At 36.1% G+C, this 27,328-nt stretch overlaps 1 protein-coding gene across 1 annotated transcript in view; it reads right to left on the bottom strand.

Moving 5' to 3' along the window:
- Positions 1-27,328, bottom strand: part of LOC150093819 (histone-lysine N-methyltransferase 2C-like) — a 1,065,326-nt gene that overhangs the window by 106,063 nt on the left and 931,935 nt on the right. The window contains exons 65-67 of the mRNA XM_090412524.1: positions 26,696-26,803; positions 22,393-22,502; positions 10,220-10,463 (exon numbers count right to left, since the gene is read on the bottom strand). Coding sequence (XP_090268650.1) covers positions 10,220-10,463; positions 22,393-22,502; positions 26,696-26,803 — 462 coding nt within the window. The remainder of the gene's footprint in view (positions 1-10,219; positions 10,464-22,392; positions 22,503-26,695; positions 26,804-27,328) is intronic.

The following is a 27,328-nucleotide window of genomic DNA, read 5'->3' as shown; positions in this document are numbered from 1 at the left end:
AGATTACTGGCTGTATACCACATTGGTGGAACTGTACTCCAGGAAATTGACAAAGCCAGAGACTTGGGAGTGTTAGTGGATAAGGAGTAAAGTTTAGGGGGCACATAGCAAAAGTGGCTAAAGCAGCTCATCAGATTACTTGGTTACTGAAGATTACTTTGATGAGCAGAGACAAGCAGGTTACTGTTCCTCTTTATTGAGTCTTGATAAGACCCCATCTTGACTACTGCACACAGATCTGGGTGCCAGGGTTTCTTGGTGATGAGGAGGAGATGGAGAGGATCCAGAGGGTTGAGCGACTAAGACGGCAGCAGGTCTACGGAATGAACCTTATGAGAACAAGTTGAGGATTTGTGGGTTACAGAAACTGGTTGATAAGCAGAAAAGGAGTGATACGATTGAGACATTCAAATTAATGAAGGGTTTTTACAAGATTAATTCAGAGGAAATTTTTCAGAACAGATGTGGTGGTGGGAGAACTAGGGGCCATCCATGGAAATTGAGTAAGGGTGTAGTTAGCAAGGGTGTCAGAACTAAGTTTTTTTCTTGGAGAGTGGTGGATGAATGGAATAGGTTGCCAGAGTCTGTTGTGGGTGCCATGACTGTGAATGAGTTCAAAGCAAAGTATTCAGTGATAACATGAGCAACCAGCCACAAAGAAGTGATAACAGGAGCAACTAAATGCCTTCATTCATGTAATTAAATTTTCAAGCCACACCCTGAACAATGATGAACTCCCACTTAGTAAAGGCCTAAACTTTGCTATAATACCTAGGATGGTTAAAAAACTAGATTTTATATACCACATGAGGGAAGCATATGGTTTCAGCCAACCAACACAGATGAATAAATATGATAAGACACTTCTAACATTTTAAATAACACTAAAGCAAGAACTAGCAACCTCACCAAAATTGAATTAGCAGCTGTGAAATCTTTAAAAGCAAACCCGGGTATCATAATTACTATAACCAATAAAGGGAGTGCTACTGTTATTTAACTGAACACCTTACCTTTAAAAAATGAATCAATTAGTCTCTGACAACAATGCCTATCAACTTGTGACACAGAACTCTAACTGGATTAAAATGAAACAGTAAGATTACTTAAATCAGTTACTCCTGGACTACAGACCCAGTTAAAAACTATTTCTACACTGTGCTCACTTCCTGAGAATTTAGGATCTGCCTAAGATTCATAAGGAGAACATACCACTTCAGTCAATAGTTGAAGGTAATGATAGCTCCCAATTATCAACAAGTGTAGAAACTAGTTTAAACATTCAAGGAGTTGTTGGTAGGTCGTTCCCCCTCCTATATATATATATATATATATATATATGTATATGTATATAAAATAAATTTTTTAACTTGGGGATATTGTATATTAGGATAACCAAGTTATTTTATAAACTTAGTTATTTTAACTCCTAATCCCAAGTATGCAAACAATTAAGTTTGTGCCTGAAACAAAGTTCAAGTCTAAAGATGGTATAACACCATGGCAACTCATTGTAAAGGTGGGTAAAGCTCTGATCACTATTCTTAGTATTTTCCCATAATGTAAAGCACATCTCACTAGAAGATGTATACTGCAATGCATTATGGGTGAGGTCACTACCCATACCGGTTTCAACCTTTTTTGAGGTCTCCTCAGTATACATCTTCTAGTGAGATGTGCTTTACATTAGGGGAAAATACTAAGAATAGTGATCAGAGCTTTACCTACCTTTACAATGAGTTGCCATGGTGTTGTACGATCTTTAGACTTGAACTTTGTTTCAGGCGAAAACTTAATTGTTTGCATACTTGGGATTAGGAGTTAAAATAACCAAGTTTATAAAATAACTTGGTTATCCTAATATACAATATCCCCAAGTTAAAAAATTTATTACATCTATATCTCCTCCAGAGATTTTTATTAAAAATAAAAACACCTTGTTGCAACTTCTATAGGTAAAGTTGATAAGGCTCCGTATTACTATAACCTTGGTATTTAGGGTCCAGCTACTCACCGAGGAGACCTCAAAAAAGGTTGAAACCGGTCTGGGTAGTGACCCCACCCATAATGCATTGCAGTATACATCTTCTAGTGAGATGTGCTTTACATTATGGGAAAACACTAAGAATAGTGATCAGAGCTTTACACACCTTTACAATGAGTTGCCATGGTGTTGTACCATCTTACTGAAACATTGAACTTTGTTTCAGGTGCAAACTTAATTGTTTGCATACTTGGGATTAGGAGTTAAAATAACTTGGCTATCCTAATATATATATAATATATATATATATATATAAACACTTTGCACACACAATTTAAAACATCACACTTGAAAAAAGTGATATCTGCCCTTTTCATAAATGTCCCAATAAATAACACAATTCTTCTTTTATGGGACAAATTTCAGCCTGATGGCCCACTTTGTCCATGTACTATATTCTGGTTATTTTGTGTGACAAAATACTTTTTACCTGTAAAAAGAAGGTACAGCTATAGATTCATTGTTATGCCCCCAGTGCTAACTTTTATATGGCAGCTTTTGAGCAAATGTACTCTCAATTCCTTTACATTACTCAAAGTCTAATTTAGGTATGTTGATGATGTTTTCATTATCTGGACTTAAGCTGCCAGACTTTAGACATCTTCCTCAGCTACCTGAACAAGCAACACAAACACATAGAACTCACAACTGAAATTGAAAGCACTTAAGTATGAATTACAAGTTATCAGCAATTCTTTCCTAAAAAATTGCTACAGCAAAAATATTATTAACATAATTCTTCACAAGACTGCACCTAATAATAAAAATAAAGTAGATTATAATAAAACTGTAGCCATTCCATAAGCTACATAGATAAAATAAACAGAATACTACACCTTAATGCAACCTTTAACCCTTCTGCAAAATTACAGAATTGACTCAATTCTTCCAAGAATCCTCTTCCTCAAGAATGGAATAAATATCTGCACAAAGTAACTAACATTTTGTAATCATATTTCTCGGTATCTAGGATTAGTGTGGCATTTCCCTTGTTTGCAGGAAGAATTTTTCTTTTAAATTTTTTAGTGCTTGGAATTCTGCTATGGTAATATTTTTTTGGTGGTTTTGCTTGGTTAATAGTGAAGACTGATTCTAATCACATTAATTTAGCTTACTGAGGTGGAAGGAAAGAAGCAGCCTTTTCAATTTTAGGTAATAAGAGTTCTTTGGGAATACTATGAGGAAGATACTGCAAAGTTAAATCGCTTATTGAGAATATCTTTTCCTACATTTGAAAGATAGTAACCAGACTTACTAATTGTAATCTTGTTAAGAGGAAGATGATCCACTGGTTTAGATAATTTGTTGTTCTGCTTTCAAAGCATCAAATTTTCTAATTATTTTAAATTTGTTTGTGTTTTGGATGTTTGTTGCTTGAGAGCTTACTCTTAATGCTTTGCCATAAATTAGTTTCTACAGTTTGCTTTAAGGAGGTGGATAAAGATGCCTTATGGGAATTCAATTGAACTATAGTACATTTAGTGTCAAGAATTCATTTTTGGAGAGGTTCTCATTTAGTTTTGAAAAATATTCTGTTTGTTCATTCAGTCTTAGTGTTTTCTTTAAACTAATGAGCTTTGGGAAAATATCACTGAAGCAGCATTTGAGAAACATTAACTTGTTTATATAAAGAACAATCCTCCGTAATGCCTCCTGTAAATTTCCGATACTTCTATAGGTGACCTCGTCATAAAGACTAAAGATTTCATAGATTAGGTTTTCACAGCTTTTTACCATTTTTAAAAAAAAATTAACTATTTATTTCTAAAGGCATTACTAGTTTTGACTTTGTAGAAAGTTTTTTACCTTGGGTTTATTGTACGTTAAAGATATCAAAAAATTCCCAAGGAATTGTTTTGCTTCCTTTTCCCAAGGAAGCAAAACAATGTTTTGCACGTGAAATATATTCACATCTGAGCTACTTGTATATAGAAGCTAATGACTTCATATCACTTGCCTTAGTATGTATCCCATAATGCAAAGTACACCCCCCTTTTGGACATGTATAATGGGAAGGGCTACCCAGACCAGTTTTGACCTTAACCTTCTCTCTGTGCACAAATATTTTAACATTAACCGTGGTGTACAGGGGTGTAATTACACCCCATACATTTTCAGTGCAACATGTAAAGAAAAGACTTTGGCATAAAACTTCCAGCATATATTAGAATGCCAATCATAGTATAGATTTCATCAGCATCATACCAAATACGAGGTCATTTGTGTTGCTGTGGATTTCTGGATGCATCGTGATGATCTCTGGCTTTTGTATTAGTTTCACACATAATCACATTTATAATTGTTTCAGGAATTATTTGTTTGAAATAATCCATTGTGAAGCATAGATTTTGAGTTAGTATTGCTCTGGCAATTCCTTCTCTTTCTCAAAATATCTGAAAGTCAGGAACTTGATGTACATCAGGAGGGACATTGGTCCATCTTCTGTTCATTTTTGAGTTTCTATTCAGATACACAACAACATTTTCCAGGATATTCTCAGCAGAAGAACCAGTAGCTGAAGTAGCTATAGATTCCACATTTGCTTCTTCTTCTCTTACTACTTCATCTAAATGTGGTATATATTCTTCAGCAACATCATCAAAAGCTGAGAAATTGCCATCAAAAATATCATTTTCTAATTCCAAATCTGAATCATCATCGCATGGCATATCTGATGAAGTAACTGACGATACTTCCTCTAAAAGTTCAATTCAGAACTGGTACAACATCTTTTTCTCCCTGTTATAATTATCTAAAATATCCACAGAAAAAAAAAATATTCTATAAAAACTACATCAAAAAAAGAAACATATTACAAAACAAACTTACAAACTTAGTAGCAATAAGTAGTAGTAAAATAAGCAGTAATGATGAAAAACAGCAATAAACACAGCAGATAATAGTTCGTAATTCGCAAGACAAAATCAAATATGAAAACCATAAACACTTATCATTGATTCAATAAAAAACATATCTTACTTCTTTGAAATGCAAGCAAAGACTGAACTGAAACTGCATCAAATCATTTTAGAGATAATGAAATTACGCTACAGTGTACACCAGTCAGCTGAACAAAAAATGACTAAAACTGAAGAAAAAATATACATGCTCATACAAGAATCAAACATAGTTCCAAAGCGAATATGATAGCAAAGCAAAAAATATATATTTCAGGCAACAGGAATGTAAATACAAAACAAACTATGAAAACGCAGCTGCTTACAAAAACCAGTTTTTGTTTGGAGAATATCGGGGTGCATATGCACCCCTGTACACGATTAAGTGCTCAGGTGCCTTTGAAGCCTTACTACTACTACATTCAACTTAACCGATTTCAACGAAATTTTTTTCAAATTGTGTGTGAAACATATCACTGATAGCATTCCAAAGAAAAATTTGGAAATTTTCCATTCAGCAACTTTTTATTTATGTTTTTATTAGCCTGGGGTGTATTTACACCCCCTCTACACAGAGGGGTGTAAATACACCCCAAACAGAGAGAAGGTTAACTGAGGTCTCATCAGTGGTAGCCAGACCCAGGAGAGACACCAAGGTTGAAATAATGCATAAGTCATATATATTATTATTATTATCCAGGTCTCCATGGAGTCAAAAGACTCATCGTGTCATTTTTAGGAAACACAAAATTTATCATACCACTCCTTGAACCCATTGACTGTTCCCACTACAACCACTCGCTCAGGCAATGCATTCCAAGGTTCAACCACCATCCATACAAAGAAACCACTCCTCACCCTCCTGTGCACAGCCTCCTTTCGTAACTTCCAGAGCTGGTCCCTTATCATCACTCCTTCCCACCATTCCACCAAGTGAAAGAACTCTCCAATGTTTACCCTGTAACTGCCTCTCAACAGTTTAAAATTCTTGATCATATCACCTCTCCTTCTTCTATCCACCAAACTCTGCAGTCCACATTCCCTCAGTCGATCCTCATAACTCATATTGTACAGTCCTGAAACCATCTTTGTTATCTGCCTCTGTACCCTTCCACAGTCAGTTTATCCCCTTCAAATCCTGGGGACCAAATCTGAGAACAATAGTCTAAGTGTGGTCTCATCAGAGTCTTATACAACGGAATGATAATTCTTTTATTTCTGCAGGTCAGCGTCCTTCTCGGTATTCAGCAATCCTCTGAGTTACCCTCACCACCTTTGCAATATGCTCCCTGAATTTCAGTTTTATATCCATCATCAACCCCAGATCTCTTGTCTCCCCTACATCCTCCAGTACAGCTCCTCCAATCGATGGATCCCAAACCTCAAGACTTTATATTTTGCTGGACTGAACCGATACTCCCATTCATTTTCCCATCTGTCTAGTTTATTCAAATCCTCTTGCAGGGCTGCCACATCTGCACTATTACTAATAATCCTTCCCAGCTTCACATCATCCACAAACAACTGAGTGTCCCCCTTGCAATCCATTGACAATATCATTAATATAAAGGTTGAACAATACAGGTCCCAGTATTGAGTCCTGTGGAACCCCACTTGTAACCTCCTGCTTCCTTGATATTGCCCCACCATACACAACTCTCTGATACCTATCAGTCAGCCAATTCTGAATCCATTTGACTAACCCGACATTTAAACCCATGCGCTGCAACTTAAATATCAGCTTATCATGTGGCACGCTATCAAGCGGCTTTGCAAAATCAAAAAAATGGCAGTATATGCCTTTCCCTCATCAACTGCTCTTGTCACTTTATTATAAAAGGCAATCATATTACTAAAGAAAAGCACCCCTTAACAAATCCTTGTTAATTCTCAGATAACATTACCCTCATGTGCCCAATGGTGTATATAGTCCCTCAATAATTTCTCCAAGACCTTAACAACTACTGATGACACACAAACAGACCTATAATTAGACATTTCCTGTCTTCTACCGCCCTTATGCAGCAGCACTATCTTACCTTCCTTCCATTCCCTGGGTACCTTTCTCGCAGCCAGACTTTTATTGAAAAGCCAGGTGAACGGAGCTGTCAGTTCTTTACCACATTCTCTCAAAACCCATGGTGAAATACCATCCAGTCCAACAGCTTTACTGGTATCCAGAGTACACGGTATTTGGGACAGACTCCCCTCTTGCGCCTCTAAACCTGCCCTATCCCTCTAGCATTCAAACCTCCTCCAGGATGAAATACTCCAATAAAGTGCTCATTGAACAACTCCACTATGTCCTCTGCATCCGTCACTCTATTCCCATTTTTATTCCGCAATGTCATTCTTCCATAATAATTTCTCTGCCTACTGACCACATAGCTAAAAGCATTCCCTAGAATTTTCTTTGGATCTTAGTGTCAATCTCTTCTCATATTTAAGTTTTGCCTTCCTCACCATTCTGGTCACTCTCCTGGCCTGCGTCTTATATTCTTCGTGCATCTGTCCTCCACCCCTCTCCTTATATCTCTTCCATAATCTCTTTTTCAACTGCAGTTCCTGTTTGATATCGTTTGTCATCCACTTTACACTAAATTGTGTCTGCTTCTTCACCTATGGACTACAGCTTACTAATGCTGCTAACAAATATTCTTTCACAATTTCCCAAGCACTAATGGTATCCAATTCTGCCCTCCATGGAATTGCTCCTAGTTGATACCTAAGCCTATTATAATCACCCGCCTTATAATTCCACATATGTTTCCTTTTCTTTGATACACCTGCATGTCTGTTCATCTTCCAAGTCAAAACCACATGGTCGCTCTCTCTCATATATAAGTAGCCAAAAGGTACTTGATCTTGCTAATAAATATCTCTGGATGAGAGAAAGATGTAGAAAGTTTTTTAACTTAGGTTTATTAGCTCAGATGTGAATATGAGGGTGGTCTCAAAAGTTCTCGGCCTCGACCATAGATGGCAACATTATTGGCATGATTTATTTTTTTCTAAGTTGGTACATCTGTCATAAGCATCCATGTGAAATTGCAAGTCATTCTATCAAGTGGTTTGTTTTACACAGCTGTCTGAAGCAAAAGTGTTGTCTGTATCCGTTGAAATGGATAAAATTGAGTATTGTGCGGTTATAAAATTCTTTGTAAAAGAAGGTTTAATGGCAAAAGAAATTCATTTGAAGTTCATAAAAGTTTATGGGCACTCTTCTCCTTCATTTTTGAGAATTAAGAAATGGGCTGCAGAGTTTAAGCATAGCAGTACAAGCCTTGAAGATGATCCACATGAAGGATGTCCTAACAACACCAGAAATCATTGATCAAGTGCACGATATGGTATTTGATGACTGGCGAGTCAAAGTGCATGAAATTGCAAGCATTTCAAAAGAATGTGTAGAAATATATTTTGCACGAAGAATTGCAAATGAAAAAGATTTGCACAAGATGGGTGCTGGGCTTGCTCATAGCAGATCAAAAACGCACTCGCATGAAAATCTCTGAACAGTGCTTGGAGTGTTTTAACAAGAATAAAACTGATTTTGTGCATCGATTTATTACTATGGATGAGACTTGGATTAACCATTACACACCAGAATCCAAACAGCAGTCAAAACAGTGGACAGAAGCTGGTTGTTCAGCACCAAAGAAGACAAAGTCGGTTCCATCAGCAGTAAAGGTCATGGAATAGGTGTTTTGGGATGCTAAAGGCATTTTGTTTATTAATTATCTTGAAAAGGCTAAAACAATAACCGGGGAACATTATTCCGATCTTTTAACCAGACCGGACGAAAAATTTATGAGAAAGACCCAGTTTGCAGAAGAAAAAAATCATCTTTCATCAGAACAATGCACCTGCCAACAAAGGTGTTTTGGCAATGGGAAAATTAAGGTATCTGCACTATGAATTGTTGGAACATCCACCCTATTCCCCAGATGTCTCCCTCTGACGTCTATTTCTTTCCAAAACTAAGACTCATCCTTGTTGGTCAGTGTTTTTCTTCGAATCAAGAGGTGATTGCAGCTGTAAGAGGGGCATTTTGCAGATCTTACTGAGAACCACTACAGGGACGGGATAATGGTGCTGGAGCATCACCGGAATAAATGTATTAGTCTTAAGGGAGATTATGTTGAAAAGTAAAAATAATTTTGAAATTATAAATTTGTTTTTTCCATTATTAGGCTGAAAACCTTTCAGACCACCCTCATATATTTTATGTGCAAAACAATGTTTTGCTTCCCTGGGAAATGGATTAAAACGAAGTATATAATTTCTTGGTATCTTCAATGTATAATAAACCCATGGTAAAAAACTTTCTATATATATCTCTCTCTCATTCCAGAGATATTTATTAATAGGGTCAAGCACCTTTTGGCTACTTGCACATTTGATATATATGATTTCTGCATTACTTCAACCATAGTATCTCTCCCAGGTCTGGCTCCCCCTGATGAGCCCTCAATTAAGAACGAAACCTGTCTGGGTAGTGGACATTCCCCATTATGCATAGCATTATACACATCCAAAAGGGTAGTGTGCTTTGCATTATGGGATACATACTAGGGTAAGTGATATGAAGTCATTAGCCTCTATATATACAAGTAGCTCTGAATAGCATAGGAACAACAATCAGAAAGGTTGTAGTTGGGGTTGACATTAAGGTGAATATATTTCACATGCAAAACATTGTTTTGCTTCCTTGGGAAAAAGAATTAAAAACAAGTAAATAATTTCTTGGCATCTTTAACACATACTTTTGACTTTCTAGAAGACTTCATCGGGTGCATAACATAGAAGTGAAAAAAAATATCAGAGATACATAAAAAAACATTACTTGAGTACATCTACCATAATTTTAAATTGTCAATGGATTCCTAATATTTGAATGAATTCTTGGACTAGCTGTACCTGTTGTTCTCGTGTACTAGGATGTGGTTTCGTGAATGCCACAGCTGAATAACACAGGAATAACAATCAGAAAATTTGTGGCTGAGGTTGACATTAAGGTGAACAGGTTTTAAACATATGAGGACATACAGAACATAGGATATTAAAGCAACTGATATAACCACAAGAAAGAACATACTAGTAGCAGAGTTATAAAGGCAACTTATATTCTTATATCCACGTATGTTCTTTTTGTTGTTATATTAGTTGCTTTGATATAATTTTTGTTCTAGGTGTTTATCAGAACCCCCCCCTGGCACTTGTGTGTGTGTGTGTGTGTGTGTGTGTGTAGGACACATAAATTTAAAAATAGACTTACCTTGTCTTTAAAGAATAAGCAGTTTTCTTTCATAGCACATGGAAAATGATAAACACTAGAACAACGAACTTTAAAACACTTCAATGAGGCTCCAGTTTTATGACAACGGCAGCAAGGTAACACTACTGATCTTTTACAAGCAGCATCAACATTAATTAGTGCTCCATTTACTGTTTCATACACTTCAGCAGACCAAAGTGCACAATTCAGGTGAACCCATTTGTCAACATCCATGTTCAAAAGTCTGAAAATAAGTTACTTTTTCTATTACAATTTTTTTCACAAAGGCTAACATGAAGATAACATAAAGACACAATCTGCTAAAAGCTTAATAAGACAGGAATTTGTACAAAGAGTGTTTAGAAACCCAAACACTCTTAATAGAATATAATAGTAATAATAATGAATAGAATGTATTAAACAGAATAGAATAAATAAAATAAAATCATTAAAAGGATTTTATACAAGGGTAATACAAACCTCTCTGTGTGTGTATTACTCTGTGAGTAATACACACACACACACACACACATAGAGTGTTTTTTTTTTTTTTTTTTTTTTTTAAATGAATCACTGTTTAATATTCTTTACAGAATATAGTTTATATCCTGGCTCTGTGATTTATCATGTATTCATATTCAACTTCAACAGTACTCAAATGCATGTAGAAATCAATAGTAATCACATATGATAACCTGAAAATTAGAGGAGATATAATTTAGCACAAAGTGAAATGAAAGACTTCTTGAAGGATTTTGAAGGTTGAGTTGAAAAAAATGCAGGATGTGATTTGGAGAATTGAGGAGGAGGAGAGAGAGAGTGTGTGTGTGTGTGTGTGTGTGTGTGTTAATGGAAGGCAAAGAAGTAAGAAAGATGAAAAAGCTTGAGTAATGGCAATGAAAGGAAGCAGAAGAGAACTGGAAAGGATTAGCGGTGGTGGAATGGTAAAGAAGTAGAGTTTAGAGATTTAATAATTTGGGACATACAGTAAAAGTGTTTGTCAAGAGGGTTGAGAAATGCCATACTGGTAGAGATGAATGATTTGTGGAATTAGTGGTAAGGATCTGAGGGAGGGAGGGGAAGAGAGAGAGAGAGCAATGTTAGAAGTATTGCCAATGAAGGATACAAGGGGGAGTTGTGTGTGTGTATATTATACATTTATGGTAGTGGTAAGCTAAGACGGTCATAACTGATGAATGGTGGTTTTATGTGTAGTAAGAGAGGCTTGAAGTATGCTTAAATCTCATTTAAGTAAGAAAACAAGTATACATCTCAAGAGATTGTTAAAGAGATTAGCTTAAGTCACATTTAAGTAAGAAAACAAGTATACATCTCAAGAGATTGTTGTTTGGCGAAAGGGCAAAAACACTATCAGGAAAACTAGAATGGACAAGAGAGATGAGGGTTTAGATGATGATTATAACTATGGGTAGTGTTCTAGAGCTTGCAAATGCCCAGCTGGATTATCCAGAAATATTAGGAAAATATTTACCATCCTACTAGCCAAAGGGGATCAAATACACAAACAAGTCTCAGATCAGATCAACCTTGGAATATTGTGTCCACATATGGAGTGGTGTATTCAAGATCTCCTGTAAGAATTCTTGACAATATTCAGAAGAGGGAAATCCGCTTAATAAATGACCCTTCCTTTGCAAACTCTATTAAATCATTTTCCAACAGGCATTCTGTTTCTGCATTGTGCTTTTTCTATAGCACAATGCAGAAACAGAATGCCTGTTGGAAAATGATTTAATAGTTTTAAATAGTTTAAAAGTAATACTTTTACTTTCATGAGCAATGCTCCTCGGACTTGGCCACTGTCATTCTTCCACTTTCTTCTAACGAAATAAGAACTAGAGCAGCCAATGGCCAACAACCATATAATATCCAACTCCAAACATACTGAACAAACTTCTCATCATAAATTATGAGAATAAAGAAAATCAAGGACATTAAGCAGCCATACAGGAATCAGGAGATACAATCTACATACTCAGTTAAAAGAACTAAAAGTTCAAGTATACATATAGCCTTTTGAAATGATAAGGAAACCCACATCCAACTTATTATCAGACTGACTGAAATATTTCTGGTTTATAAATATATGTACAAAGTTAGTAAATAAATGAGTAAATAAAATGAATGTACAGAGTTTAGTATCTATAACGCAGTATCAGCATCTAAACAAATTTATAATCAAATGTCTCTGAATAAATTAATGTTTTGTAAAAATTTAAAAACATCATACAATATTTCTAAGTGTCTGATAACATCTGGCTGAGTGTATAGGGCTTGGCCAGATAAGTAAAAATGTCATTTTTACTTATTCTTGTGTAAAAAACTTGCTCCACAAGAATATGACTAATGGTCAGATGGTTGTTGCATTTTGCACACATAGGTGGGTCATCAGCAATCAGTAAATAAGAATGTGTGAGATGACTGTGACCTATATAGCTAGAACAACTTCCTCTCTTCTGTTCCTAAGGTGACTAGATCCCCAATGCTTAATTTCAGGTTTTGATATTTGACAAATATGCAATTTGTTTGTCAGTGCTTCCTGCCAGGAGTATTGCCATTAGGCAATTAACTTTCATTTTATAACCTGTGTGTAGCCAGTATGCAGCCAAGTAAGATTCTACTAAGGTAGACGTGGAGGAATTTTTTGAGGCTTTAGAGAAAGCAACTGACACAATGAAAAACTGGTCTATGTTGGGGATCTAAATAGCAGAGGAGGAAATGATTGTCAGACATACAAAATTATTTTGGGAAAATCTGGAGAGAAGAGCAAAGCTAATAATAATGGCAAATACCTGTTGGATTTCTGCTGGACATGGACTGGTTATTACTAATACAATGTTACAACATAAAAATGAGCACAAATTCACATGGAGCGAAGAAGCAAGGAATAAGAAAAGTCTCATTGACTATGTTATTGTTGATAGTGATGTTTTCTCCCTGGTGCAGGACACCAGAGTGTACAGAGGATTTGAAATTCAAAGTGATCACCATTTAGCTTTGAGCAGGATCAAATTGAATCTCATGTTGAAAAGAAGAATATGTAAGAAAGTTTTAAAGCGAATAAAAGTTGAGTAGCTATCAGATGTAAACTGTAGACTAAAATACACAAACATTATTGAAGAAAAAAATAAAAGAGTTTGAGAATAGGAACCAAACATTGGAGATTCAGTAGCAGGCCCTGAGGAAAACATTGATTGATTCAGCCAGAGAGGCATGTGGTGAGGTTGTCTGCAAGGATAGAAAAATCAGAACTCCATGGTGGACATAGGAAGTTAAAGAGACAGTGAAGGAAATGAAGAAAGCATATAAGCTTTCTTCTTATTTCCTGGCAAATAAATCAGCTTGTGCTCTTAGAGAATACAGAAAAAAATGTAAGAAAGCTAAACACTGTGTAAAACTAGCTAAACAAAAGTCATAGGAGGACTTTGGCAAGAACATGGAAAATAAATATCAAGAAGGTGGGCAAAATATTCTGGAAAGAGTCCAGTAAAAGGAATTACACATAATAAAGGTGACATGAAAACAGGAGAAAAAGATATCCTTGAATTATGGAGTAATTACTTTGAAAAACTGCTAAATGAAACAAGCAATGATGATAGCACAGTGGTAAAAAACACTGACCAGGCATGCAGCCAGGAATACATATCCATACTTGAAGTAGAAAAAGCCATCAAAAGCCTGAAATGTGAAAGGCAGCTGGAGTATATGATATTTGACCAGAAATGCTCAAGTATGGTGACATAAAAGTCTTACGGTGGTTATGCTGCAGTTCAGCGGGCATGGACAGAGGGATGAATTCCAGATGATCGGAGTAGAGCTCTCATAGCACCCATATATAAAAAGGAAAATGAAACTGAATGTGCGAATTACAGAGGTATTTCCCTGCTGAGTGTCCTGGTAAGATTTATGCAAATATACTTGAGAAACAGTTGAGAAAGTTTGTGGAAGAGAAGCTTGGTGAAGAACAAGCTGGATTCAGGCCAAATAGAGGCTGCCAGGATCAGATTTTCACTTTACGGCAAATAGTTGGGAAAACATGGGAATATAACAAAGATCTGTATTTAAGTTTTATAGATCTGGAAAAGGCATACGACAAAGTACCAAGAGAGAGAAGCTATTCAAAATGCTACGGTTATATGGAGCAGTATATCAAGCAATACTTAGTCTTTATTTGAGTTGTAAGTCAGCAGTTAGAATTGAAGGAAGTAAAGGAAGATGATTTAATATTAAATCTCGTGTCAGACAAGGATGTACATTATCCCTGCTGTTATTCATTATCTATATGGATCACATTATGAAGAAAAGTGGTATTAAAACCTGATATCAAAATTGGAGATGTTAATATCAACTCTTTGCTTTATGCAGATGATGTTATACTCCTAAATACATCCAGTACAATTTCAGGCACAATTTTTAGTGAAGATGATAAATTAAATATGGAAATAGACAATAAGAATCAACAAAGCTGGTATGGTAGAAAGTCAAGTGAATAAATTTATATGGAATAAGAAAAAATTAGTCAAAACACTAAATTAACTGTATACAAGACAGTGTTCAAACCAATTTTAACTTATGGATCTGAGAGTTGGGTTAGAAGTAAAACAAGTGGTCTCTAGGCCCAATCAAAGACTAGAGACCACAGATATGAGAGTCCTGAGAAAGATTAGGAGTGTGAACAGATGGCATCAATGGCAATACCATACTAAAATGAGGAAATTAGGAAAGATCTTGACATTTTAGCCTCCAGGAATATGTTAACAGAACTAATCTCAGGGGGTATGGTCACTTAAACAGAATGGGAGAGGAAAGATTACAAAACCAGTGTTCTCTGCCAGGTTGGCAGCAAAAAGACCCAGAAGAAGACCAAGATATAGGTGGATTCATATGGTAAAAATTGCCTTAGAAGATAGAAATATAAGATCTGATAATGTTGGAGTCTTGACAGGTAACAGATTGATTTGGAGGAAAATTGTAGATAGGAAGTTAGTAATGATGTAAATTTTTCATGTAATACTATCATATCCTGTACCCCCCCCCCCCTGAAGGTACATGTCAGGAATTTGATGATGTGTAGCCAGTGCAAGGGAATGTCAACCAGTAAGTTGAGAAAGTATGAGCTGATCTAGCAGCTGCACCTGCAATGCCATTTCCCTTAATTTCCATGTGGCTGGGAATCAAACACGACCGAAAATAGAAATTAAGGACCTTTAATTTTGTGCAAGAGTTGAAGCACCTCAAGGTGCTTAAATCATGGTAACAATACAGCTGAGTGGTATGCAATTCTGCTGTATAGTTACTGTAATTGACTGGATCTGGTTGAAGATTGGAATGTTTAGGAAACACAGCAGCACAGCTAACAGAAATCTCTGATCCTGAATCATCACTATAGATTGGCAAGAACCATTTTTGGAGTGGGACCATACATTGTGCGATTGATGCACACAACAGAGAAACAGTCATAATTGTAAAGTTCAGGTATGGTGAAACAGATAAGAGTTTGAGCTGCTGTTCACATTTTCTTAACTTTCTATTTGCATCCTGATATGATATACTTTGTTCTGTTCTTATTTTTTGCATTTCTTTCTCTCTCATCGTTTTACTTCTGACATGCATAGGAGTATGCTGGATGATCTCCCTGACAGTTTACATATTTAGCTTTCTTTGCAAAGTAAGATTGGTTATCATGCTCTTTATTGCCACATTGGGCATGGGTGGCAGAGTCAGGACGGGCAGTTTGGATATGTCCGTATTTCTGGCATTTCAAGCGTCTGTGTGGATTTGGGATGTACAGCCAAACAGGACAATTGAGATACTCTCTGCTTTAACAGATGCTGGAGGCTTAGGAGTATCAAATTTAAAATGATGTTTCTGGTTGGAACCAGGTGACCAGCCTGACAGATCATGATGTGCTTCATACCTGTCACCCACTGATCTTTCAGCTTTGAACATATCTTCTCCCCATATACCTCCTCTACAAGAATTGAGTGTTTAATGGGATGTAACTGTTATTAATATTCCACCCACTGATGTTACTCTGAGTAGATTTTTTTGAAATATTGTTGACATGATGTTTCTATGGATACATTGCTAGAATGTAGTTTCTTAACTGTTTTTGGGAGAACCTGCCAGCCCTTCTACACTCTTTTGAATGAAGAAGGGTGACATTTTCCCTATTGGCTTTTCACCTGTAGCATGGATGATTAGAAAACCTGGTGTATTTATTCTGGTATCATGTCTTGTTTTTTACTTCTGTTATCAATAAGTGTTTCAATATTTGGTTGAGGCTCTGATAGGACCCTTGAAATGATTTGAGGATATAGGATTTATGCTTGAGTGGTTTTTTGTTCAGTGGCATGAGGTCCCCACCCACCATGGTACCAAACATGGATGCTCACTATCTGGCAAGCAATGACTGTGCTTGGGAGTGGAACGCTAGGGTTCCTCTGGATGCTATATTAGTACCACAGCAAGTCTCGGCTCTGTACCTGGACCATGGTGAAGGAGACTTATTGCAACACTCTTGACACTTGCGGGCAAGCCCAGTAGCCAACTGATCCTATATGGGCCATCCAGGACTGACTGCTAAAGTAGAGACAAAAGTAGTGCAAGAGCACTAGGATCTCCCTTTCTGGATGTCCTCGTGCCAAACTGCATGGCAGTTTTTAAGGCTCCTTACGGATAGTGACAGAAGAAAGTTAAAATATTTTGGACACATTGAAAGGATGGAAAGAGGACTTCTCAGAACAGTAATAGAAGGTAAAGTTCTTGGAAAAAGAGGAAGGAGTAGACTGTCAACGAGATGGATGAATGGTATGTGTGTGTGGAGTGACTGATCTTCAGAGAGTTGAAGCCTCCAGAAAAGCATACACAGGACTATGTGGCGAGGTGTGGTGTGGCACATCACAGAGCATCGGATAACCATACAGCATCTGTGGATGTCCAGTGAACATATGATGATGATGTAATATAGCTCTAGCTACAACAAACATGATGCCTTGACACCATATCTTTTTATTATTATCCTTGATCATGTATTCAGATTCATAAGAAAATGGATAAGGAATAAATTCTGAAGACCATCAGGAAAAACTCATCACAATGGAGAAATATCCTAATAATAACAATACCCCACCCACCCACACAAAAGAAAATCTATAATCTAAATAGGAATCAAAACTTCCTACTATACTGAAAATCTATTGATATAACAGAATGCTTCTAAACCAAAATGAACCCTATAACACTTCTTCTGCTCAAAAATCAAGCAGATTTCTTGAACAACAGAACTCTAGCTCTTTCTAGAATGTTGCTAGAAAGATGTAGAGATAAAACTTTCTTTTAATCTTAAACTTCATAGATTTCACAAAAGCCTTCAATTGAATCAATAGATAAAAGATGTTCAAAATTCTCAGTTATTATGGTATACTTTTGAAAAATAATCCAAGCAACAGCAGAACAGCCAGAATTACCAGCAAGACTAATGGTTAATGGAGAGATTAGTGAGAGTTTTTCAACAAGATACCTTGACACTATATGTTTTTATTATTACTCTTGATTATGTATTCAGATTCAAAAGAAATGGGTATGGAATAACTTCTGAAGATCCGGCATGAAAAATCCACATAAGCAGTCTCTGCTTTGCAAATTACTGATTGACTATCTATATAATCTATGCAGAAATGCAACACTGATTGGTTTGGCAGTCAACAGCAGTAAAACTAAAATCCTAAAGAATAGAATAGAAAGAAATAGTAGGTTAAATGACCAGATTTTTGAAAAAGTAAACGATTCTCATTCCCTTTATGGTTCTTACATCGATACTCTGATAAATAATATTTGAAAATCCAATCTCCTCACCACAAATACCAAAATTTGTTTGTACCAAAGCACTAGTCAATCTATATTTATGTTCAGTTCCAAGATATGGAACATTGCTACTCAGTGAATAGTTAATATAATCAATGACTTTGAAACAACATGTCTAATCAATATTAGGATATAAATGCCAAGATTATATTCTTAATACTGCCATTCTTGAGGGAAGCCAGCAAAGATCCCTACTAGAAACAATTCAGAAAAGTGCAGCTGGTGGTTAGGACAGCAACTTAGACATCCACCTTCATCTAGGTTTGGCACTCTTATTCTCTATAGGCTAAGTAATGGACACAGAAGAAGACCAAGAAAACAGTTTTGGCAATACACAAGCAAACTTATTTTTGAGGATGAGATTAATGAACCATGTGACATTTACCATTTGGTCAAAACAGAGTAATTTGGCTCATTTTCATTTAATAGATTACTTTATTCTCCATGAGTTGTTATATGAATATGCCTAAATGATGAAAATATTACAGATATTTCAGCAAGCTCTACCAAGAGTATTTGTAACTGCTTGCAAATAAGAAAGTGTGCATCAGTTCTGTTTCAGGGTTAAAAAGCAAGCATAGCATATCTGCCTTTCATTTTCCAGGTTGCTAAACCTCTTTGGTTTTGGATGATCAGGTGATAAAATATATGAAAATCAAATTCATGATCCTTATGGCTCTCAACAACAGAAGTATGATGCCCAAGCAAGAGAATTTCTTTTATCTGGCCTGCACATGAAAAGGTCTCAAGAGCTACAGCACACCAGGGGTGTGTGTGAGGGCAAAAAGATACAAAGAAAGGCAGAATCTGTTGAAATAATTTTTTGAAAAGTTGAAGGTTATATTCTTTGGGCAAAGAAGAGTTAGGGAGGTTGTTCCAAAGAACAGATGCAGATGGAATGACAGAGTAGACAGAGAAGTTTGTTAGCAGCAGCTTATGTTCTTATAGTTTTAGAGGAAAGTAGAGGAATGAGAGTAGTCAATTCACCAGCGCACTGTCCATGAAAGTATCTGTAGAACATAGAACATGTATAAGGTAGCAACTGAATATTAATGAGAAGAGGGTCGAAGTGGATCTGCAAGAGACAGGAAGGGATCATTAATTAACTGGAATGCCCTCTTCTAGATAGCACTGAGTAATCTTAGAGAGGATATTGCACAACTCCAAATGTGTGAACAATATTTCATGATTGGGTGGATTTGGAATTTGTATAGAGGTAGCAGCTGTAGGGGTGCTTAAGGGTCAAAGCTGAATAACTGAGAGGAGATCTCCACATAGCCTTTACAGAAATGTGGAGAACCAACCAGGGCTTCTGACCTAATGTCCAATCCTCACCTTCTCATGGTGCACCCTGTTGGGTATCTACCTGGATACTGAACTAACAAGGATGGGTTGGCAGTTTGGGATTTAGCCGACCAAATTATATTCTTATTGGCTTAAACCAAAATACAAAATGTAGTACTATCATATTCTGTACACCCCTTGAGGGTACATGGCAGGAATTCGATGATTATGATGACGTAACAGCTGTAGAAGTGAAAAGTTAATGTCTTGAGCAGAAAAGCACACAGAGTTTTTTTGGCAGTTGCAGAAGCTATGGCTGTGATGTGTTTGTGTCAGAAACGGCTGGAGGTGTAGGTCCAAGAAAGGAAATCTGATTGTTTAGATATCTGGGTATTATCGAAAGTTAGGGGAAAGGGATGTGAGATCTTAGGCAGTATTCAGTTTTGGTGGCAATGAAGTGTAGAAGGTCCTTATCCCATTGAATTATAGCTAGGAGATCAGATTTCAGAACATTGGTCATGGTCATTCTTGAAGATCCTAACAACTAAAAACTATAAGGTTTATAGAATGAAAAGAAGGATTGTAGCTGTGAAGCTATGGATGGGATATGAAATGTGTGAAAGCAGATCATTTATATACAGAAGAATAAGAGTGAAAAAACAGAAACAAGTATTGGTAGTGAAATCTGAGGACAGGAAACTATCCACTATGACTTGTAGTGAATGACCAGTGAGAAAGCTTGCAATCCACTTGCAGTGGAGAAAGGCAGACCACAGAATGGCAGTTTGCTAAGTAGGCCCCTGTGACAAAACGATTAAATGCTTTTGAAATGTCAACAGCAACCAAATACTTCTCCAAATTTTTCCATACCTTGAGTCCAGGAAATGGCCTTCTCCAGGTAAAGGCTAGAATATCAGCTGTGGATCAGGAGTATTGGATCCGTATCACTGGTCACTAATTAGTTGGTGGGTCTCCAGATTGTGCAGAAGTTGGCCGTTGATGACTTTCTCCATAGTTTTTAAAAGAACAGAAGTGAAAACAATTTGATAGTAGTTTGTTGGCTGACTTTTATCACCTTTCTTTAGAATGGGTTGGATGTGGGCTTGTTTTCATGCTGTAGGATAGCTGCCAGTTGAATAGGACAGATTGTAGAGGGGTGATATAGGGTGGGTGTAAATTCTGGGGCATAGGATTTTAACACAATAGGTGGGATACCATTAGGACTGTTTGAGTTATTAAGGATTCTTTTGATTTCTTGGGCAAGAAGGTAGAAGCCTATGGGTGGCACAGAGGAATTGAAACTGGTCAATGCAGAAATTGGAAGGGAAAAAGTGTGGGCAAAAGTTGCACCCAATGGTCTTGCAATGGACCAGAAGGCTCTACTGGCATTTGGATATGAGGTAAGTTTGCAGCATCTGGCACTTTCAAATCTCATTTAGATTCATTGATGGATTTTTAATCAGCTGTTCCACTGCAAGCCGTGCCACAGAGAGCAGCTGAAGTTTTTATCTTGAGCCACACGTGATATGTTTTTTTTTAAAACTACATTAGCACTTTTTTGGGAACCAAGGCTTGAATGGTTACCACAGATTCAACTGGAATGAGTGAAGAGTATCTTCATTCTAGTGAGGATAACTTCTGTTATATGGGCTGAAAAAGTCTTTGGATCAGGAGAACAAAAGCAGTAGTTTGGATCATGGAAGTAAGCAGAAATCATGGAGGTCATCTCAGACAGCATCCTTGTAGTGCCAAAGGACACAAGACAAAGAACTGTTGGGTGAACATTATTCCACAGTAAAAGAGTCTTGTATAAGGTTGTAGTCTGAGTTATCAAGTATCAGGAGAACTGACATCCACAACATATTTTGAAAGGGAACTTGCTAAGAAAAGATCAATGTGTGTTAGCAGATTTGAGAAGTTGTCAGCTATTCTGGTAGGGAAATTAACAATCTGTGACGTTGCTGCTAATACCTCAGCATCCTTGCTAGCTTGATGAATAGAACTGGAGAAGGAGAAGCCAATTTCGGTTAGAAACATGGAATTCCCCAACTGGGATATTTTGATTGCAGAAAAATGACTTTTAGAGAGAGAGCAGTTCAGATTGATTGTCAGAGTTTGGGAAGTAAATGGAAACAGCAAATAAAAGAAGTTGGTTTGGTAATGTAATTTTGAACATAAGCAGAACAAATGGGGTATTGAGGGTTCTGCAATCTCTGACATGGGATATGAATTCTGATGAATACACAAGTGCCCTTCTGGTGGAAGGAACTGTATAATGTGTAGTTGGACAGATGAGATGGAAAGTGGTTGCTGAAGTTGCCAGCTCAGGTTCTGTTAGGAATAATAATTATGGTTTGGATGATCGTAGGTGGTTGCATATTGTTCATATTGCTGTTTAGGCCACAAATGTTGGTTAAGTGGATAGAGGAATTTTTTTTTTTTTTTTTGGTAGGAATTAATGTTGGAGGTTTTTTAATGCTTTTTTTTTTATATTTTTGGTTGTCGTTTTTTTTGTTTTTTTTTTGAAATTTTTTTGTAGGAGAATTTTTAGGATCTGAAAGGTCAACCATACCACCCACAAGTCTCTTGTCCATATGTGGACTCAACAGTTTCCCCTGCTAACAACTTTACTTGGGCCTCCTTCCACTCATGAATTGGCACCAGTTGATCAGGAAGCCTTCAAATGCGTTACTGCCTGGTTTAGTCCCACACACTATCCAGCAGCAGGCTTGCAAAATCTTTTTTACAAACATATCCTCGAATGGGATAAGATTTGGATCTCTAGAGTGTATGTAACTGGACGTCCTTGAGGGTATTGCATACCACATGTGAGAAGTAAAAATATTTTTTTTTTGTCTTATCTGTTCTGCATTATGGCTAGAGAACTCACAGAAGACATATTCTTCCTTATCACTAAAATAAACATATTTTTAAAAACTATTTCATTAAATTATATTCATTAAAAACAATATTACAATCCTTAAAGCAGGAAAACACCTAACCTGGCAGGACCATTGGTGTCTCCATCTCCTACATCATGACAAAGAACACATTTTCTTCCATCACTTGGCATCTTATCTGGCTTGATACAAATACAAAGCCTATCAAGCATCTGTAAGAGATCAATGCATGCATATTATTACCATTAACATATATACATAACATAAAAATAATATAATGATTGAGTTAAGCTATTTCGCATATTTAAACAGCATAAAAGTACATGGCTGTTTAAGATGATATATATGAGAGTATTAATTCCAATAATCTGTTTAGGAAAGAAGGGAATTTAATATAATATATAAATTAAATTATTAAACTAATTAGTGTACTCTTTGATACGCCACATCCATTAAAATTCATTGTATAAGAAAGAAGCTGGGATAACCATATGGAGACTGTGTTGAACAATTATTAAATATTGAATTTAAATCTTGACCAGTGTTGCATGCATTATAGTAAACATCATTAGGAGAGTGAAATAAAAAATCATGACTGGGTTAAGCAATGAGCAAATAAAGAGTAACACAGAATGTTCAAAAAAATTACCAAGGGTGCACGTGCATGTGAGATTCAGGTTGTATTAAAACAGCTAGTAGCATAATAAGTGGTGTCCAATATTTGCACACGCTAGGCCATGACGTCTTATAGACATTCAGCTAAATCTGAATACGATTCTGTAATCTCCACTGAATAACATGGATAAGAAGTGCAGTTTGGTCTCACTATTTCATCCACCTCGGCCGTAGGGAGGTTAAGTTAAGCAAGCTTTCAAATATTTTGCAGTATCAAAGGTGTTTTTTTTTTTTTTTTTTTTTTATTGTTGTTGATTTAAACACAGAATTACAAACTCTCAGATGTTTGGAAGCTTTTTTTAAATTCCATTTTTTAAATTAGAGTGTTCTGTAAAGCATAGACACATTTCCAGAATAATCTTTCACTTCTGAATCAGAGTCTTTTTAGGATAACAGTTCTTTTCCATAATCCAACTGCATGCAGGGTGTTGAGCATATCAGTTCATAAATGTATGATACGACATGAGGAGCTCAAGGATCTTCCTCAGCCATAGCCAAGTTAGCCGGTCTTGGACGTGGACAGCAAGTTTTTTTCCACCAGTTTATCTGGTGTTTTTCATTCTGCAAACAGGCAAACTGGTCCGAGGACACACACGGATTACAGTTGGGAATACTGACCCAGTCATAGTCTGATTCATCAGCCTATGCCAGTTCCGGAGCCCAGATGAAATTTTTGGGGGGGGGCTAGATGGTACCGTGAACTCCCGGATAAAGGGGGAACGCTGTATCATCACACGGAATTTATTTATTTATTTATAAATATATGATTATGGTTTTCTTCTCGCCATTTTGCTGCAGATCCCATAATATGGAGTTTACACAGACAATAATGTTATATACTTCAGGAGCTGAAAATGGGTGAACTTCATCTTTTGGAGAACAAATAAGGATAGCTATTGGTTTATAGGCAGTTTGTAACTAGTATTTATAGTTTTTTAAAAAAAAATCTTTTCAGATATTCCTTTAATGGAACTACCAGTGCTCTAATGCCTCTCTGTTTGCTTGTTTCCTATTAGATGTAGAGTTTAATAACCTGTTTACTATTTTAAGATTGTAACCATTATTGGCAAAATTCTAAAGCTGTATGATAATTTTTTATTATGCCACATAATACAAATTCACCAAATTTTCACACTTTGGTTCATGGCTACAATTCGTTAGATACACTTTTTAGCTCAGTTAAATAACCATAACCCTAAAAGAATAATTGAGGCATTGACAATGAAAAGGGTGTAAGTGCCAAATTTACAAAAAGTTGTTTTCTCACTGAAAGAGATGTATGTTCCAATGCCAATAGTATAGAAAAGGAGACAAGTTCCCTAGCCCATTCATTCTAATTGTAATTCACATCAAAAGATCGTGCTGGATGCAATTTTCCTCCAGAAGGGTGCAAGTAAACATAGTTGTAACCTTCTCACAACAAACTTGCATGACCGTGCTTATGTTGGTACTTGTGATTCACAGATTCCTAGGCATTTTCAATCATTAGTCCATGTTCAGTGAAGTTATTGAGTTATTGTAATTGCTTTAATTACAAAGGAAGATGGTGAAAAATTAGTCAACTCATGAAATGCTGGAGAAAGTTAGTAAACAAAAGCAGTGAATATTTCCGAATCTGTAGAAATGCTAGGAGTTATCCTTTAACACAGTTGTAATAACTCAGTACTTATTGCATTGTGTTCAAGGCCAGCAGCAAATGCTACCACAAATGCCACTGGCTTACAATTTTAAAAGATTCTTTAGAGATAATGTAATAATATTCTTATTTTTGAAAAAAATCAATAAATAAAAAGTTTTTGATTGTCAGAAAGTGTGTCATTTTCCTCTATATAGGTGATTATTTGGTTTTTTGCTTCTCCTGTAAAATTTGAATTTTGGCACTTACACCCTTTCCATTGTTAATGCCTCAATTACTTTAGAAATTGAAAGCAACTGATGTTTGCTGTTTTTAGACATATCAGTTGCCAGACTTTCTGATGATTATCTCTCTCTCTTGTACATTATCTACAGAAAACTGCACATTCTAGTCCAGTTATCTGGACTCTGCACAAACATATGGCAGAATAAAAACATTAGCACACAGAGCTACAGCTATTTCCTCATATGGCATTTTACTTCAAAAAGAAATAATGTACACTTTTAATAATTTAAACAATAATAGTTACATTGCTATAAAACAATAAATGGGTTGTTATACCTAGACCTAAGAGACATCACTCAAAAACAGCCATATGTCCTTATATTAAAGGAATATCTTAAAAACACCCAACTACAGCAAAGCAGAAAGAACACTAGCATTATATAGTTATGAATGAATATGGACAAAGTGGATTAACAGACTCTGTGTGTGGCATCTTACTGCTGGATGGAGGAGAACTGCTATCTAAAAAAGACTGATTCCAAAGTGCAGATTATTCAGGGAATGTACCCTAACTCCCACCTTAAAGAAATTTGGATGTGAAAAACTACAAAACATATGGGAGACTGTAATTCTGCATTTAAATGAACAAAAATAGCCACTTTTGACTGTGCTCAGATGGAATAGTCAAAATATTTGAATGCATGCTTGATATTCTATGCATTAAAAAAAAACCAGCTAACGCCTTTTTTGTTCCCGTATAGGGAGTAGGTGAGGCCATTTTAGCCCTATCTAACTTTTGGAGACTGAGTGGGCAGTTCAATCTCCACTGGTAGCCAATCAGAGATAGCTGGCCCAAGGCTATCACTAATCAATCGGTACGCAGTGAAGAAGGCAGCTAACAAATGCCGCATCTCGTGGTCTCTAACCCTATATATTCTATGTATGTGCTTTCAAATTATTTTTAATTTGTTTATCATATTATCTTTATCCTTGATAATGCCTCGGTCACTGTTAGGTAAAATATGGATTAAAATATATTTATTTATTTATTATTATTATTTTTACTTCAGTGTTGTGAACAAGTCATCAAAACATTGCACTATTCTAGAGAAACTAGTTTGTGGATTATCTGCTCCCCCCCCCCCCCAGTAGTTCTGTGTAGGTTTACAAGCTTTTGTGGATGTATATAATTATAAATACCACGCTAACCCTCGGCTAGCCAGCCTGGTTGGCCGAGTAGTTAGCGTATCCGCTCTCCAGTCAAAAGGCTGCGGGTTCAAATCCTGCCGTGGGCATGGATGTTTGTGAAAATACTAGTGGTGGTGGTGGTAGATGGCATTGGTGAAAGTAGTTCCCGTTGGTGGAGACGGAGAGTTGTAGAGTAGGTGCCTCCCTCGATGAGTCTTTGGACTCCCTGGAGGTGTCATGTAATAAAAATAATAATAATATATTATTAAAATGGGGGGAAGGGAAGATAAACAGAGGGAGAGAGAGACAATACCATATAAATGTAGAAAAGCCTTTTTTTTTTAGAGAAGTGATGATACTGATTTATTTGGAATATGTCTCAAATTGGAAAAATTATAACTCATTGACCTAGTTAAGAATATCTGTTTTATGAGTTTAAAACCATTTTCATCATTAGTTCATCTTCAGTTTTCATATCATTGCATGCAATATTTGATAACAAACCATATTTGACTATAAAATTACATTGACACTTTTATAGAGGAAGAAGAAGAGATTTAAAATTTTTACATACATTTCTTTCCTCTTCCAATAGGTTCATAGTGAAATTAATTAGCACAGGGTAAGACAATGGTTGTAATTTCATTTTACAATAATAACAATTAAGATAAATAAATATACCTGGGCAACTTCTTCTTCAGATGGCGACTTATATTTGCCTGAGGTAACAAAATTTAAAGTCCATAATTTCCACTTCAATCCTTTCCATTTTTTGATTGGAACTGTGTCCTTTGAGAGGAATAAAATAGAGCATTTTATTGTATCTGAGATCATGAAATAAAAATAGTTTCAATTATAATTAAAAGTTACAATTACACTAAACCTGAATCTGTATATTAGCTTATTATCTTGTCTATTGTTAATGTAAAGAACAGCTATTGGAGTAGTATATCCAATATCACATCCAATACAAGAATAGTACTGGATGTGACAGATTGCTGAAAGAGTTCAGAGAAACTGTGCATCCCCACAAACTTTTCTTCTTCTGTCCTGGAAGAAATTTCTCATGGATAATTATTTAAAGTCTCCCTATTCTTATGATATTTGTATTTGTTTGTAAGGAAGGAAGTTTTTAACATGTGCAATGTTAATCGTGGTCTTTCTCTGGATAGTGATTGTTACAAGTACCCATCTGGAATCCAATGCGTTCCCTGGATACATTCCAACTACATGACAGAACAATTTTTTACTGTTATCCTTTAATGTTATCAATAACCATTTATATAAATTTTCTTGCTTGTTTTGAATTCCATC

Source organism: Typopeltis vanoorti, chromosome 23 (genome assembly GCF_054136105.1).
Source record: "Typopeltis vanoorti isolate ZY-2024b chromosome 23, IOZ_Tvanoo_1.0, whole genome shotgun sequence".
NCBI classification, from domain to species: domain Eukaryota; kingdom Metazoa; phylum Arthropoda; class Arachnida; order Uropygi; family Thelyphonidae; genus Typopeltis; species Typopeltis vanoorti.
The sequence above is the reverse complement of the archived record's forward strand: the minus strand, read 5'-3'. Positions and strand labels throughout refer to the sequence as shown.